We start from the raw sequence: 16,423 nt of genomic DNA, 5'->3' as shown, positions 1-16,423 counted from the left end.
CCTTACCTATAAAAAGAGAGGGCCCAACAAGATGAACTCAGAGGGTCTGGCCAACTCTGAATCCAAGATCTTATGAACTCTGCCAACAGGTAGGACTAGGCCGGAGTGAGTTCTAAGGGCCCTTCCCCCCAGCCCACTGGATACAGTTAATCCATCGCTCAACAGTGAATTAAAAGATAATTATGTGCCAGGCACTGTGCTACAAAGAAAAGCAAAAACAAGCAAACCAATAGTCCCAGCCCTCTAAGAGCTTACATCTTACTGGGGGAGACACACGGGAGTGCCTCGAGGCCACATGTGGCCCTGTAGGTCCTCAAGTACGGCCCTTTGACTGGATCCAAACTTCACAGAACAAATCCCCCTAATAAAAGGATCTGTTCTGTAAAACTTGGACTCATTCAAAGGACTGAACTTGAGGACCTAGAGGGCCACATGTGGTCTCAAGGCCACAGGTTCCCCACCTTTGCAGCAGCAGGGACTCGTGAGAGTTCAGCAGAGTCTAGCGGATGTTCTTTGTTACACAAAACAAGGTAAAAACAAATTATGTCACTCAACTTTTTTTTTCTTATAGAAAAGTAACGAGGCTTTTAATTAGAGGCTGGAAGTGAAAATGGAAAAGGTAAAGCAGAGCTGTGGGATTGGACGTGGCAGGCTCGGAGAAAGATTTCAGAAACTGAATCTACACAATTTGAAGACTGATTTAATTATGATGGTCCAGGAAGAAAGAGGAGGCCTTAAAGATAAATGCATTCTCTAATCAATCAATTAATTAGTCAACAAGTATTTATTGAGTCCTTCCTTGATCAGACCCCACCTTACTCAAGAGAATGGTGGCCAGCTCCCAGTTTGACTTTGGGGCCACCGAGAATGGTCCAGCCCCAAAAGATTCTGTTTCCTGTTACTTGAGGTTCCTTTACCAGGGACTAAAGCAGAGATGGGGAACCTTCAGCCTTGAGGCCACGTATGGCCCTTTAGGTCCTCAAGTGCAGTGGGCTGAACTTGAGGACTGAGAGGGTCACATGTCACCTCGAAGCAGGTTCCCCAACCCTGGACTAAAGCCTTGAAAGGTCAGGTTTCCATTGTAGAAGTCAGTAGGAAAGGAGAAAGTAGGTGATACTAACCTTTTCCTGAGCCCAGGTTTAGAGGGGAGAACTAACAGAGTCCCTGAAAGAAGGGGAGAGGGGTAGGTAAAGAGCAGACCAGTAAAGCATGAGCAGCAATGACAACTTCACTGACTTCCCAATCCTGCCAGCACTACCCATGGGTCGTCCCCCCCCATCCCTGCTCCCAAGGGGACCCCGGATTTAGGACAATAAGGAGCAAAAGGACGGATAAGAGAAACATCCAGACATGACCACCATGTGGGCAGCAGGAATGAAATTTTCGATTAAAACTTGCTCTGGGAGGAAAGCTCGGTGTTATGTTGCTGCATGCAAGTAGAATGTAGATTAGATGCAAATATTCTCTTTTGACCATTGCCTTCCACCTGGCTGTGGGGCCCTGGGGAAGAAGAGAACCTGGCGCAGACTTCGCTCCAGCAGTCTCTATGAGGCAGGAGCTTCCACACAACCCACACAGCACCCAACACCCGCCCGCTTCAAGCCTCCCCTCCCTCTTGACCTAAATTGTCCCTTGCTGGAGCTCCTTGTACTGTCCTTGTTTGATGATAGGGATAACTAGGCCTTGTCCTCTGTGACTGGTCTGTGCCTGCATGGTTAGTTACCACTGGGCTATTCTCTGTTGCCCGTCATCATCTGCTCCTCAAAGGACAGATGCCATCTCCTGACCCTTTTCCACCGAAGGGCTTTTGGAGCTAATGGAGCAGTAAGGAGGATTCCCAGGGTCAGAAGTGGAGATCTAGTGACAAGCCCCTCCCTGCTCCTCTCCTTGCTTCCTTCCTTTTCTCTGAAGCAGTGATTTCAATCCCCTCTCTCTCCCCAATGCCAATCTCTTAAATCTCCTGCTCTGAAATTTCCCTGCCATTCCCATCACCGCCTGAAAGGGGCAGAGACTAGGGAATTAATTACCCAGTCTGTCATTTAAAGGCAGAGAATTAGAATTAGTCTCCAAATAACTATGGCTATTTTTAGACCCAGAGGGTCAGTGGAGGGGCCGATGCATTCAAATGGTGATGCCCATGTTTTGGGTTCTACTCTCAAACCCTCAGTCTCTTCGTCATTCTTTTCCCAGAACTCATAATCACGTGGTAATAATATTTATCATTTACATGGCACTTTTAAGGTTTGCAAAGCACTTTACAAGTTTTTCTCATTTAAGCCCCACAAGCACAATAAGTACTATTATCTCCATTTGACAGATGAGGAAAGTTGAGGCTCAGAGAGGTTAAGTGACTTGCCTATGGTCACACAGCTAGTGTCAAAGGCAGAACTCAAACTCCAGTCTTCCTGACTCTGAGTCCACTACTGTGTCTACTAGAACACCCTGTCTCTCTGTACCCATACACACATATACCCAGGCAGGTCCATTCACACGTGTTCATAACACATATGTACCTGAAAGAACATACATGTAGGTACACGAGCATGTCCAGACACACGCATGCCATGTAGCCACATCATTCACTGACATGCATCCCCTGCTGATACCATCTCCACAACCTCTCTGCAGTTTCTCCCATATGGTCTGGTTTTCTTTAACCTCCCTCCATGCTTTGTCTTGGCCCTGCTCTTGAGGTGTACATTTGGGAGGAAGGTGTTTATACAAGGACAACATCAGGCAGTCAGGGGACAGGAGGAGGTCACTCCCGCTGCCCAAGAAGCCCCATTCATCACAGACATGAGATCTTGCTCGGTAAAAATAAGGTTGGAAAAGGCAAAAAAAAAATTATACTCATTGATAATGGTCAATGGACTCTGCCAATGAGAGCCTCGAGGTGTCATTGTGCATGGGGATGAGCACTGCCAGCAATCTCTCTACTTCTGATTTGAGGAAAAGAGGAAAGGGTTGGAACTTCATCAAGAAAATTACCCAGGTAGACTTTCCTGACAGTGAAAACTCAGCATGGACTAGCCAAGGGAACTTGAAGAGCATTCTTTCTGGGAGAACTTGAGAGATTCCTATCTGACTAGAGACAGAGAGATGAACTAGCTGACCTCTGAAAATCCCACTTTTTGTGAGGTTTCCAAATGAACATTCAGGCTTCACTATGTGGAGCAACCCTAACCCAAAAGGAAAAAAGCAACTAGAGGCACTTCCAAGCACCCATCTATCTGTCTCAGAAAGGAAATTTACTACAAATCCTTAGGAACTTTGCCTGGATATGACATCCAAAAATATAAGTTAAGGTGCTAGAATGGGAATAAGTAGGGAGGGCAGAAGGGAGGAGCCAGGGAGGGCAGTTGATTCTTACACACAGTGGTCGAATGTGTGCTAGAAAGATCACTAGACTGAAAGTCAGGAGATCTGAGTTCTAAACCAGACCCTACTATTCACTGAGATTTCTAGCTTTCCCACCTGAAAAGTGGATAATATTCCTGTTCTCTCTGTCTCAAGGGTTATTGTGAAGCTCAGATGAAATACCTGTAACTCAGGTTTCCAGCCAAGCTTGGGGCATTTTGTGTGCTGCTGCTTATGTGACTTGCCTCCTAATTGGTGAGGAAAATGCAGACACAACACTGCAGACCAGCACGGAGAGTGACGTTAGCTCCACAGCTTTGGAGACACATTCTTCAAGAGAAATAACATGGTTCCAGACTTTCTTTATTACAGGAAGGAAGAGAGGGATAGACTTTAGAAGCTGAAGATACATAGGGGAAGCCAGCTCTTCGGCATGTCCCTGATCTCCGGAGTGCCTCCCTAGAAACTGGAGAGAGACTTTCCCCTCAGATAACATCAGGATCTCCTTCTCTTGGTTCAAGCTGATTCCCATCAAAAGAATTCATCCATTCATTCTCATGTATTTTCTGGTATATTTTAATCTGTAGAACTTCTCTAATTTCTGTTTGCTGTCTTGTTTGAATGTGTAGATTTACTTAATATTCACCATTTGTGAGAATCTTTTGTGTAATCAGCATTTCTCCCCTCCCCCTTTAGGGGCTAGCAATGAGGGAAAGGAATATAACAATGCATTTAAAAGTACTAGATACATACTCATTATGAAACTGTCTAGTGCTTCCACAAGTCCTTTTCCCCGGTCAACCCCAGAAGTCTAGATTTTGATTCTAGCCCTTCACTATAAGGACCTCTCTTAGGAGGCCTGGTTCTTCCCAGAGCTTGCACTTCACCAGCCTTGACCACGCAGAAAATTCCAGGATGCTTCCAAGTCCTGCTACAAATGAAAAGCAAATGTGCCTGCACATCTCCCCAGAGATTCAGCTGAAGGAAATCAGACCTTTCCACCAAGTTGAAAAACTTACTACAGCACTGGTTGGCATTTCCCGAGGTGACAGCTACTCTTTACACCGTCCTGAAACACTTCCCTGTCCTATCTGCTTTCTATTTTCTTTCTCTGGAGCCAAACTTATTATCTTTCCCCCTAAACCCTAGTCACCTCTTGCCTCCCTATCACTATAGAGGGCAGTACCATCCTCCCAGTCTCTCAAGCTCACAACCCAGGAGTCATCCTGGACTCCTCACTACCTCTCACATACCCCTCATACCCAAGCTATTGCCAAGACCTGTCAATTTCTCCTTTGCAACATCTCTCCAATATGCCCCCTTCTCTCCTTTGACATTGCCACCACTTAGCATGTTTTTATCACCTCACATTTGAACTGTTCCAATAGTCTGCTGCACTCCAATCTATCCTCCACTCAGCTATAGTGATTTTCCTAAAGCACATGTTTGACCATGTCATCCTTCTACTCAGTAAGCTGCAGGGGGTCCCATTGCCTCCAGAATCTAATACGAAATGCTCTGTTTAGCATTCAAAACCTTTCATAGCCTATCGTCCTCCTAACTTTCCAGTCTTTCTTACACCTTACTCCACTATACTTACTCTTTGATCCAGTGACACTAGCCTCCTGGCCTGTTTCCCAAAACAAAACCAAAAAATCCATCTTTCATCTCTTTCTCTGGCTATCCCTCATGTCTGGAGTGCTCTCTTTCCTCTGCTCCAACTACTGATGGCCCTGGCTTCTTTTAAGTCCCAACCAAAATCTCACCTTCTACAGGAGGTCTTCCCTAACCCCTCTTAATTCTAGCGTTAATTATTTAATATAATTATTTTATTATTATTTATTATATATGTTAATTATTTCCTATTTAACCTGTATATAGCTTGCTTTGTATATATTTGTTTGCATGTTGTCTCTACCACTTGATTGTAAGTTCCTTGAGGGTAAGGACTGTCTTTTGCTTTTTTTTTTTATCTTTATCACTTAGCATAGTGCCTGGCACACAGTAGATGCTTAATAAATGTTGAGTGATTGATTTGTTGAAATCTAGACTCTGCCATACCTATAGGTGAGGATTCAAATATGATACTAGCCTGGAGAAACTGAGGCTACATAATTCCTAGGAGATGAGAGGAGGGGGTGGAACCCAGATATCAATGCCAACTTGAGGAAGAATAAAGTTCTGAGGAAGGGATCTTACAGTAATGAATTGGAAGCTAGAAGGGACCTTAGGAGCTCTCTAGTTCAACCTTGTAATTTTACAAGTGAAGCAACTGAGGGACAGCAAAGTTAAGTAACTTATCCACGGTCATATGGAAGGTAAGTAGAGGAGCCAGAATTGGAACCTAAGCTCTCTGTCTCCTAATCCACAGCCCTTGCAAGGGTCCACCCTGGCCATCATCTTATCATCCACTCTGCCATCTCACCCTCTGGACACCAGATCTTTGGAGACCGTGCCCTGAGGAACTTCATTGATTCATCTTTGGGACACCTGCCCCAGAACTAAGCTGTGATAGAGAATGAATGTGGCAAACTCTACTAGCCCACTCTATCTGTTCAGCCCCAGATTACATTTCACATCCCATCAAGCCATTCATCTTAGCCATCTTCCTGCCACCCACCCTGCTGCATATCTCTCCTTCCCTCCCCCACATGCCCAGCTTGTCACCTCTTATACTAGGAATTCTAACCAAATCAATAATATTCTGGAAAGGTTAATCAGTCAACTCCCCTCTGGCTCCACTCATCTTCCCTTGTCCCTTGTCCACTCCCCTGTATGTGATATCTCCTCTTAATAATATGAGCTCCTTGAAGGCAGAGACTGTCTCACTTTTTGTATCTGTATCCTCATAACTTAGTACAGTGTTTGGTGCTTAATGGTGACTTTTCACTCATTTGTTAGATGCATTCATTCATTCACATCTGTCACTCCACTTCACTACACTCCCTTACAGCATTAAAAAGGCATTGCACACTTGCAAATCAGACCCTTTCGCTCACCCTTGTGCTGTGGAGCAGAATAAAGAAGGGGGAAAGTATATCATAGGACGGTGGATTCAGAGCTGGAAGGAGCATGAAGGGCACAGGAGTGTAGAATCTGAGAGTTGGAAGGGGACTCAGCATCCATCTAGTCCGACTTCTTACCAAAGGGAATGCCCACGATTACATTCCCACCAAGCAGTCATCAAGGCTCTGCTTGAAGACCTCTATGGAACAATAATCCAGCACCTCCCTAGGCAGCCCACTCGCCTTTTGGTCAGTTCTCATTGTTAGGATGGTTTTCCCAACATCAAGCTTAAATCTGCCTCTTTATAACTTCAGTCTTGGCTTTGCTCTCTGGGGCCAAAAGGAGGAAATCTGGCTCTTCCTCCACATGATGGCCACTCAAATACTTAAAAGGAAATATCACATCCCCTCTGAGTCTTTCTTCTCCAGTTAAACATGAAGTTATCTACTCCAACCACTTCATTCTACAGACCCATTTTACAGATGAAGAACCTGAGACCCTGAGATGTTAAGCCACTGGGGATACAAAAAGAGGCAAAAGACAGACACTAGAAGAGTAGGACATCCTTCTTCCCTTCTCTGAACCCCCATAAGTACTTTACTTTGTATGTATGTATATACTTTGTGAATTCTCTTGTAGTACTTTTTTGCATCATAGCTTATATCAGTTACTGGTACAAATGTCTTATGCCTCCATACTAGACCATAAGCTTCTTGGGGTGGGGATCATAATCTGCTCATCTTGTATCCCCTAGAGTGCCTAGCCCAGGCTCCCGAACAAAGAATATGCTCAGGAAATGGAAGTTGAATTAATAAATCGATTAAATGGATAGAATTGCTACCCTACCAAACTCTAAGAGTATGATAGAATTTCTGTCTATTCTTGGCCCCTGAATTTGTGGATGGAGCCATAGGAGATGTTTCCCAGTGATTTAGGCCAATGTTGTTCCAACTCCCAGAAGAAAAATGTAAATTGTGTAGTCCCATAGGAACATGTCCCCTTACCTCCCAGGAAGAGTCAGTTTCCAGCTGAACAAAATCAATCCTAGCAACAACATAAAGCCCTAAGCAAAATCCACTGGGGAATGCTACAGCAGCAGTATCATCATCATCACCATCCCTTATATCTGTATGGCATTGTCTTGCCTTCTTAAGCATTTATTTTGTATATACTGTGTCATCATATAGTAGCATGTAGGTTCCTTAAGAAGACGAACTATTTGCTGTTGGTTTTGTAGCTTGCACATAGAAAGCACCTAATAAATGTTTGTTGAATTGAGCTGAATATATGCCATCAATTCCCTTCTGGTCTGTGACTTCTTGGAAGGCAGAGATGGCAGCTTTCTGACCTTTTCATCTCCTTTGCCTAGCATGGTGCATTCTACAGAGTAGATATATAATAAATGTTTGCTGAACTTTAAATTTTAAAGCAATTGCTCATCTCTGCTTTCATTTGGTCCTTCCCTAAGAAGGCAGAGATTATTACCTCTGCTTCATGGATAAGGAAACTGAGGCCCAAAGAAGTGATGGGACTAGCCCTAAATCACACAGATAAGTAGTGACAAGATGAAACTAGAATCCCCAGATCCTCTTGACTCCAAGGGCAGTGCTACACATCTAGGCCACACTTGTAATGTTATGAGAAAAGAGGCCCCCTTACCTGACTTCAGGGCAAGGGCTCCCTGGAGTGCTGCCCAGTGGCTGCTGGTATCCCAGGCCAGACTTCTTGTAAGGGGCCTCCCCTTTCTCAAGTTCTCTTTCCCTCCAACAGTCACTGTGTCCACTCATGTTGGGAGCTTCAGCACCATCCAGGTCCATCACCTGACCTGGCCCAAACCCCAAGGACATGTTGTTCATGAGTGACAAATCACAGAGGTCACCATCCCTGCCCTCAGCACTGTCCCCACAGGCTAGGGTATCTGTCCTTTTCCTGTACTCCACAGGCTCAGTCAGGCAAGTGTCCCCACTGCAGTCCACATTCTCTGTGCCTGAGCTCCCATCCCCTTTGGCTCCATCTGAAGGGGCAAGCTGATCTTTTGTAGGCTCTTCTCTCAAGGTCTGCTCTCTGCTGGGCTGAGGTCCCAGGATTGGGCTGTGGGAGACACTGCTTTCCACTGATGGTGATGGAGGGAGATGTTCATAATCCATGGTAGTGGCCAGCTCCACCAGTAACTCTGCCCCAGCAGAACCTGGGGCTCAACGTTACCTGGGTGGAAAAAGAAAGGCAGGATCCATGTAAGAGAAGCCTGAAAATCCCTGAGTTCCCTTCCCCTACTAAGATTCTGACTCTGTATTACCAGTTCATACATCACAATTATCAGAGTCTTTATTCAATGTTGTGCAAACAGAATGACATAGGTGTGGGCCCTGCCCTGAGGAAGCACACAATCTAAAATCCAGGATATCTTTGGAATCTAGACAATGCCTCAAGAGTAGGGGTGGTTTGGGGTGGATCTGCCTAAAGATTGGAGCTCAACAGAAAAGAGAACACCTTCAGGACCTTTTGACACAAATATATAGTATTCTCATTCTGGCTTCAAGGTCTTTACCTATATTATCCTTGTTCTTCTTCCCACCACTATCTACTCAAATCCTAGACTTCCTTCAAAGTCCACCTTTCCCATAATTGCTTTCTGGTGACTTCACTCTTCACTGACCTCTCCCCTTCTGAATCTCTCATAGCTGTGCCATCCCTTCAGGGACTGCATTATTCTCCATCATTGTTCTCAGTAGAAAACTAGTCTTGGCATCAGGAAGACCTGAGTTCAAATCCTGTTTCAGATGCCTACTATTGTCTGTGTAACCCTAGCTGAATCACTTAACCTCTCTGTCATTTTCTTCATACATAAAATGAGGGAATTGGGCAAAATGTCTTCTAAAGTTACTTCCAGTTCTAAATCTATTATCTTCTTCTCTAATTGTATCACATTTAAGTCTTATTTCTGTGAAATACTGAAGACAGAAGTTTATCATCTCCTTTTCTATGGTGGAAAGATAGTTGGTGCTCAGTAATGACTTATCAACTTAAATGGAATGCTGGAAAGTGACCAGATAAGTCTGAGTCAGAGAAACAATAGCATTGCAGCCCAATATTCATTCAACTTGGCCCTGTTCTGGACCACGCTGACCACTACAAGCAGCCAGAGTTCCAAGTAAGATAGTCTGAAAGAGGTTGGACCACTTGTGACTCAGGTCCTCCTGAGCTAAATACTTTTTTTTCAGTCCCCAACCACTAGCTGTGTTCATTCAATCAACAAGTATTTATTAAGCACTTACTGTGTGCTATGTGGAGGAGAGATATAAAAAAGTTTAAGACAAATCACTGCCATCAAAGAGCTCCAAGTCTCTTTGGGGAGACAAAACTCACATGGGGAGCTAACAGTAATACCAAGATGCATATTTTAAGTGCTTAATGTATGCGACAGACACTAAGCACTTCATGAGTTCTGAAGCCAAAATTCACAGAATTTACAAAACTATGAGAGATCAGACCAAGGTCCATTCCATAATTTATATCCCAGGAAGCATCAGAGAGATTAGTTAGCCAGTAAGTGGTCTTTCCATAAAAGATCACAGAATGTGACAGTCAGTCATATTATAAACATTTATTAAGCACCTACTTTGTGACAGACACTGAGCTTGAGTGCAAAAGATACAAAGAAGGCAAAAGACAGTTCCTACTTTCAAGGAGCTTTCAGTATAATGGGGGAGACAACATGAAAACAATTATTTATAAACAAGATATAGTCAGGATAAAATGAAAATAATCAATAAAGGAAAGTCATTAGAAATAAGGGGATGGGGAAAAGCTTCCTGTAGAAGGGGAAATTTTCACCAGGACTTCAAGGAAGACAAGGAAGCCAGGAGATGGAGAGAAGGAGGAAGAGCATTCTAAACATGAAGAAATCCAGTTGAAAATGCCCATAATGAGGGCAGCTGGATGGCACAGTGGATAGAGCACTGGCCCCAGAGTCAGGAGGACTTGAGTTCAAATCTGGCCTCAGACACTTGACACTAGCTGTGTGACCCTGGGCAAGTCACTTAACCCCAATTTCCTCAAAAGAAAGAAAGGAAGGAAGAAAGAAAGAAAGGAAGGAAGGAAGGAAGGAAGAAAGAAAGAAAGAAAGAAAGAAAGAAAGAAAGAAAGAAAGAAAGAAAGAAAGAAAGAAAGAAAGAAAGAAAGAAAGAAAGAAACTAAGAAAAAGAAAGAAAATGCCCCCATAGTCAGAAGAGGGAGTGTCTTGTTTGAAGAACAATGAGGAGGCCAATGTCACTGGATGGCAGAGAATGTGGAGGGGGATAAAGTGTGAGACTAAAAGGTCTCACAGCAACCCTGAGAGGCATGTGCTATTATTATCAATATTGTATAGTTGAGGAAAGGGAGTAGGTCAGATTATGAAGGGTTTCAAACATGAACCAGGATTTTATATTTGATCCTAGAGGTGACAGGGATCCACTTGAGTTTATTGAGTTGGGGGTGAGGGACGACATGGTTGGACCTGCGCTTTATTACGATCACTTTGTCAGATGAGTGAAGGATGGACTGGAATGGAGAAAGTCTTGTGGCAGGAAGACCAACCAGCAGGCAATTGCAGTAGTCCAGGTGTGAGGTGCTAAGGGCAACCGAAAGGTACCAAAATCACTTCCAATGGATTGGGAAAGGTTTACATTTGCATTTAAATGTAAATTTAAATGTGTCTGAAGTCCTTGGAATTCACAATTATTCAAATTAAACCAAGGGTTCTTAAACTGGCTTTTTTTAAAAAAAAACATCAAGCTAGTTATTTTGTAACACTACATATTTTATTTCACGCATATTTGAGAAGTGATTTATAGGCTTCACTGGAATGCCAATAAAGGGGTCTATGAGACAAAAAAGATTCAGAACGTCTAAACTAAACGATGAAGCCCTCTAAAAAAGCTCCAACTTGAGTTGCTAGAGGACAAGAAAGTTGTGATACAATGGAATATCCACTAGATCTGGAGTCAAAAGAGCTGGTTTCATATCTCAGTTCTGCTACTCATGTTTTGTATGATCTTGGGCAAGTCATTTCCCTTTTACTGGACTTCGGTTTCTTCATCCATAACATGAGGGTATATGAGTTCAATGAGTATTCATTAAGTACCTACCACATACAAGGTATTGTACTGAATACCAGAGATATGAAAACAAAACAAAACAAAATTTCTGTACTCAAGGAATAAAACATAATTTTAGGGAAAATAAAGCATTTATTAAGCACTTACTACATGCCAGGTGCTATGCTAAGTGCTTTATAAATATTATCTCATTTGATCTTCACAAAAACTCTGTGAGTTAGGTGCTGTTATTATCCACATTTTACAGTTGAAAGAAGTGGTGCAAAGAAAGGTTAATTGACACAGCTAGTGTCTGAGGCTGGATTTGAACTCAGGGCCTTTTGTCTCCAGGTCCAGCACTTACACGACCTAGTTGTCACTAGCAACTTGAGGGATCAGGAAAGGCTCTCCCTGGAAAGTGGTATCTGATTTTGACCCCGAAGAAACTTAATGATTCTGAGAGGTGGTGAGGAAAAAACACATTCCAGGCATGAGGGTGACAGCCTATGCAGAGGCACCAAGGTGAGAAACACACTGTTGAGTTCAGGAAACAGTAAATAGGCCAGTTTGACTAGAACAGAGAGTGTGTGAAGGTCAGTCATATGAAATAAGTCTGGAAAAGCATTTGGCTGGCACCAAATTTTGAAGGGCTTTAAATGCCAAAATGAGAACTTTGTGTTTAATTGTAGAGGCAATAGGGAGCAACTGAGGGTCCTTGAGCAAGAGATCAAGAACAAGGGTATGATCAAACCTGTGTATTAGGATGATTATTTTGGCAGTTGTGTCCAGATGGATTGGAGAAAGGATAGACTCAGAGTGCAAGTATGAGTCTATAGCACTAATCCAGATAAGAGGTGATAAAGACCCGGAACAGGGTAGTGGCTGTGTGAGTAGAGAGAAGGGGATGTGAAAGCTGTTGTGGATGCAAAAGTGACAACTGATCAGATGCAGGAGAGGATGAAGGAGAATAAAAGGTCAAATATCTTAAAGATTTTTATTACTAGGATCTACCAAAGCTGCCCAACATCCTCATCCCTTTCCCACTCAACTCCATCCTGGGGATGAACAACATTACTTCTTAGATTGCTGCCAAATACCAGATTAAGTAAAAATTCACTCTCATCTTACCCTCTCTACAAATCACTTTCCCCAAGAGTCAAAGAAGTAATTATTTAGTAACCTAGAACCTCCTTCCCTTCCCACTTCCAAAGGACCACTGCCTGTATTCTAGAGTAAGTTTATGCAGATAGAAATTATGTCAACTGAGCCCTTATTTTATAGGAGGAAACAATCAAAGAAGAGTAGTGGTTACAGTATAAACTGCAATGAAGATAACGGGCCTGCATAAAGCAAATGCAGAATTGGCTGTCCTGGCTCTTGTAGGGAAGCCCAGCTGTGCAGAGAGCTGTCCGAGGTCCTGAACAGATTCAGCAGAGACAGGCCCTATCCTACTCTAGGGAGTTGTGCCTGCCCTAGCATCCACATGAAAGACTCTGAACTCAAGAAGTGGTGTCAATCTCAAATAGAAATAGGAGCCACCAAACCATACGTAAGGATCCCTTAAGGCTGACTTAGAAAATCACATGGTAACATTGTCTATGTTCTATTGTATTTTTATGTATTTCGTTAAATATTTCTTACATTTTAATCTTTTGGGGGGAGTGTTAACAGGCAGCAAAACGGCGGCATGTTTGACACCTCTGCTCTAGCATCATTTTAGCCCCTTACAGTTCAGCTTTCAAGGGGCCTTGCAAATGGAAATAATGATAGAAGTAAAGAATATCAGCCACTCTTGTTCCCCATTCAAACCACCCCAGCTCAAAAAAAAAATTTCTTCCCCCAACAAGTGCACAGGGACCCTCCCAACATCTACCAGCTCATTGCAGGGAGTTTTTGATCCAAGAATCACAGAGTGTCATGGGGGGAAAGCTCTTAGAGATCATCTACCCCAACACTCATTTTAAAGAGGTGACTAAGGGCCAGAGAAAGGACTCGACTTGCTCAAAGTCATATGATTTCTGAATGAGCCCAATGGTTTGTCCACACATGGGTCTGACCGCTCTGGAATGTGGGCACAATCGAGGCAGTGAGTTTCAATTTTATCTATGAATTTTAAAAGCAATTTGATCCACAACAACTGGATTTACAGACAATGTGTCCCAGACTGCTGCTATGTGAGGCCACCTGAAGAGAGACTCAGAACACTCCCAATCGGGGACACACATACATACTGATTGGTTTTTAGACAATTGAGAATGACTTAAGTCAGTGTGTCCTATGTGTTTGTCTGGGAAGCGGGGCATTTCACTTCTCTCCACTTCTTCCTCCCTTCCCCCTGCCCCAACTCTAGTCCATCTGCAGTAGATAAAGTAGGAAGACTCAAAAGAGGGGCTTTGCTTTTTAGTAACAGCTCCTAGCTCAGTGCTGTGCTGGGCCAGGGCAGTGGGAGGAGCTAGCTATTTTGGGGCCAGATTTAAGTGTGAGTATCCTTGAGGTATAAACTTGCAAACCACTCCCAGCTGAGATACTGCATTTAAAAATAGTCTCCAAGTCTACCTGGGGAAACTTTTCAGGGGCACTGCCTGAACTCAGCTGGAAAATATCTCTTCCCACCCTTGATACTGTCTTACTTGGTTCCTCCTCACCCGCTAGAGAAAAAGGGTGGGGGGGGGGACATGTCCCACTTCCTGGATGATGAATCAGCAAAAGACAAGGGCAGGGAGGAGATGATCTGGTCAGTCATGACCAGAGGTGAGTTCAGAGGCACGTCCATAGAAGGTAAATGTAGCAAGAGAAGGCTGATTCCTATAACTGGATGAGACCCTATTCCCATCGCAGCTTTGAGTCCCACCTTGGCAGGAAGAACTCTTCTGCAGGATATTGTATTCAGGAGGGGGCTCACTTTAAATGGGTTTTCCAAGATTCACCTGTTTTCCTTCAAGAGAGGAAAAGAGAAGTCCAGGGAGCAAGTGAGCCAGTGCTAGAAAGCAAATGTTACACCTTCTACCTTTCCCCTCAAATTTCCTAGTATGAAAATTGAGTTAGATAGTGCCCTGGACAGGCATTGGTGTGTGGGCTAGAGGAGAAGTAGTCCTACTTTATGGTAGCTCCTACAATCCTATTAAAAAAAATTTGTGACCCTTAAAAGGAATAATTTTAATTCGACACAGAAACATGCTTCTCTAAACCACAGCCTGTGCCCCTTATTTATGACCTATAAACAAGGGACCATAGGGATCATGGGGGCAGCTGGAAGCTGTGGGCTATTAAGCACAACCCTCCTCACTTTACAGATGAAGGAATAATTTCAGGGAGGTTAAAGCATTTGTCCAGGGTCACAAAGTTAGTGACTCTCTGAGGCAGGATTAGAATCCAGGTCTCCCTGACTCCAAATTCGGTGCCTTATCCACTACACCACACTGTGAGCCCAGATGCCCTTTACCCAATATGGCCTTAGAATATAAACCATGATCACATTAAAGCAGTTAGTGTTTCCAAGTATCCAATTCATCAGGCTGTACTACAGATAAGTAGAACCTTTGATTCAAGTTAGAGAACCTGGCTTCTCATCCTCACATTTCCATAAACTTGCTATATGATTTCAGGAAAATCACTGACATTTGGTAACCTGCTCTTTAAAATAGAAATGTTAATATATGGATCTCCTGATCCCACAAGGATGCAGTGAGGATTAACAAGGAGGGACACAGCTCCCAGAGTTGAAGAAATCATAGAATGATTTTGTAGCCTATTCACTGTTCCCCATATATGACATTCCATGTCTCATCTCCATACCTTTGTATAAGCTGTTCCCCCCACCTCTGTCCCACTCAGAATGTTCTCTTTCCTTCTCATCGCTGACTCTGGGAATTCTGGTCTCCCTTTGAGGTCAACTAGAGAAGCACCTCTTACACAAAGCCTTCTCTGATGCCCTCCATTTGCTAAAGTCTGTACCTCAAAAAAATGACCATACATATATATATATATATATGTGTGTGTGCGTGTGTGTGTGTGTGTGTGTGTGTATTATTTATCTGTATATATATTGTTTCCACACACACACACACACCCCAATACCCCACCCCGAGAATGGAGGGTGCCTGAAGGTAGAGATTGTTTCATTTTTATCCTTATGACCCAGAATCCAGCATAGTGTCTGGTGCATAGCAGGCATATCACAAGTTCTTGTGGAATTAAATTGAATGTCAGAGTTGGAAGGGACTTTGGAAAGCATTAAGCCTAACTGTCTCACTTTACAGATGAGGAAACTGAGGTGCAGAGAGAAAAAGACTTCCCCACTATCACACAACTGGCAAGTGGCAAGGCAGAGACTAGGACTCAGGTCTCTTAACTCCTTATCTGGTGTCCTCTATGTTTTCTGTTTAGCTTGAAGAATAGAAGTTACTCTTTTGAAACCCAGAAGAAGTTGCAAAGTTTGAGCAATGTGTGCAGCTGTATCTCTAGTACCGCTCTGCCCCCTCTCCCAAGATCCCAGGGAGCACTGCAGCTGTCCAAGGCTAGTTTCCAACCCTGGCTCCCCTAGTCACTTCCTCTCTGCCCACAGAGGGGGAGGCCAAGGCAGCTGGCACCAGGAAGCTGAGCTTCTGCCAAAGCATAGGCAGCAGAGGCCATGTCCCCAGTCTCCAGGCCAGAATAGAGAGGCAACTGAGTGGGTTGGGGGGTAGAAGAGAGAAGTAGACGGGGCCAAGGGCAGATAGCTCAGGATAAGAGTTTTTAAAAGTCTAGTCCAGTAGCCTTTGGGAAGCAGAGGACAAGAAGTAGCATGGAGTTTAACTCTGGTTACAAGGAGCAGAGAGAGGAGGAGAGGAGAAACAAGGGAGTAATGGGACATCTCTCCACCAAGAGCCAACGAAACCAGGAATGGCCCCCTAGAGCCCTCCCCACCTCATTCCTTCCTGCCCATCAGGAAGCAGACACAAAGGGAAACCCAGAGACAGATGGTATGCTGAAAACTATCCAGA

At 43.8% G+C, this 16,423-nt stretch overlaps 1 protein-coding gene across 1 annotated transcript in view; it reads right to left on the bottom strand.

The window, feature by feature from the left end:
- The window catches only part of PSD2 (pleckstrin and Sec7 domain containing 2), a 72,853-nt gene that overhangs the window by 44,152 nt on the left and 12,278 nt on the right, over positions 1-16,423 (bottom strand). The window contains 1 exon segment of the mRNA XM_021005119.2: positions 8,023-8,568. Within this exon segment, the coding sequence (XP_020860778.1) occupies positions 8,023-8,510 (488 nt within the window). The 5' untranslated portion in view covers positions 8,511-8,568.

Source organism: Phascolarctos cinereus, unplaced genomic scaffold (assembly GCF_003287225.1).
Source record: "Phascolarctos cinereus isolate Bilbo 61053 unplaced genomic scaffold, phaCin_HiC Scaffold_2;HRSCAF=192, whole genome shotgun sequence".
Classification (NCBI taxonomy): domain Eukaryota; kingdom Metazoa; phylum Chordata; class Mammalia; order Diprotodontia; family Phascolarctidae; genus Phascolarctos; species Phascolarctos cinereus.
Note: the sequence above shows the minus strand (reverse complement) of the source record. Positions and strands in the feature narration are given on the sequence as shown.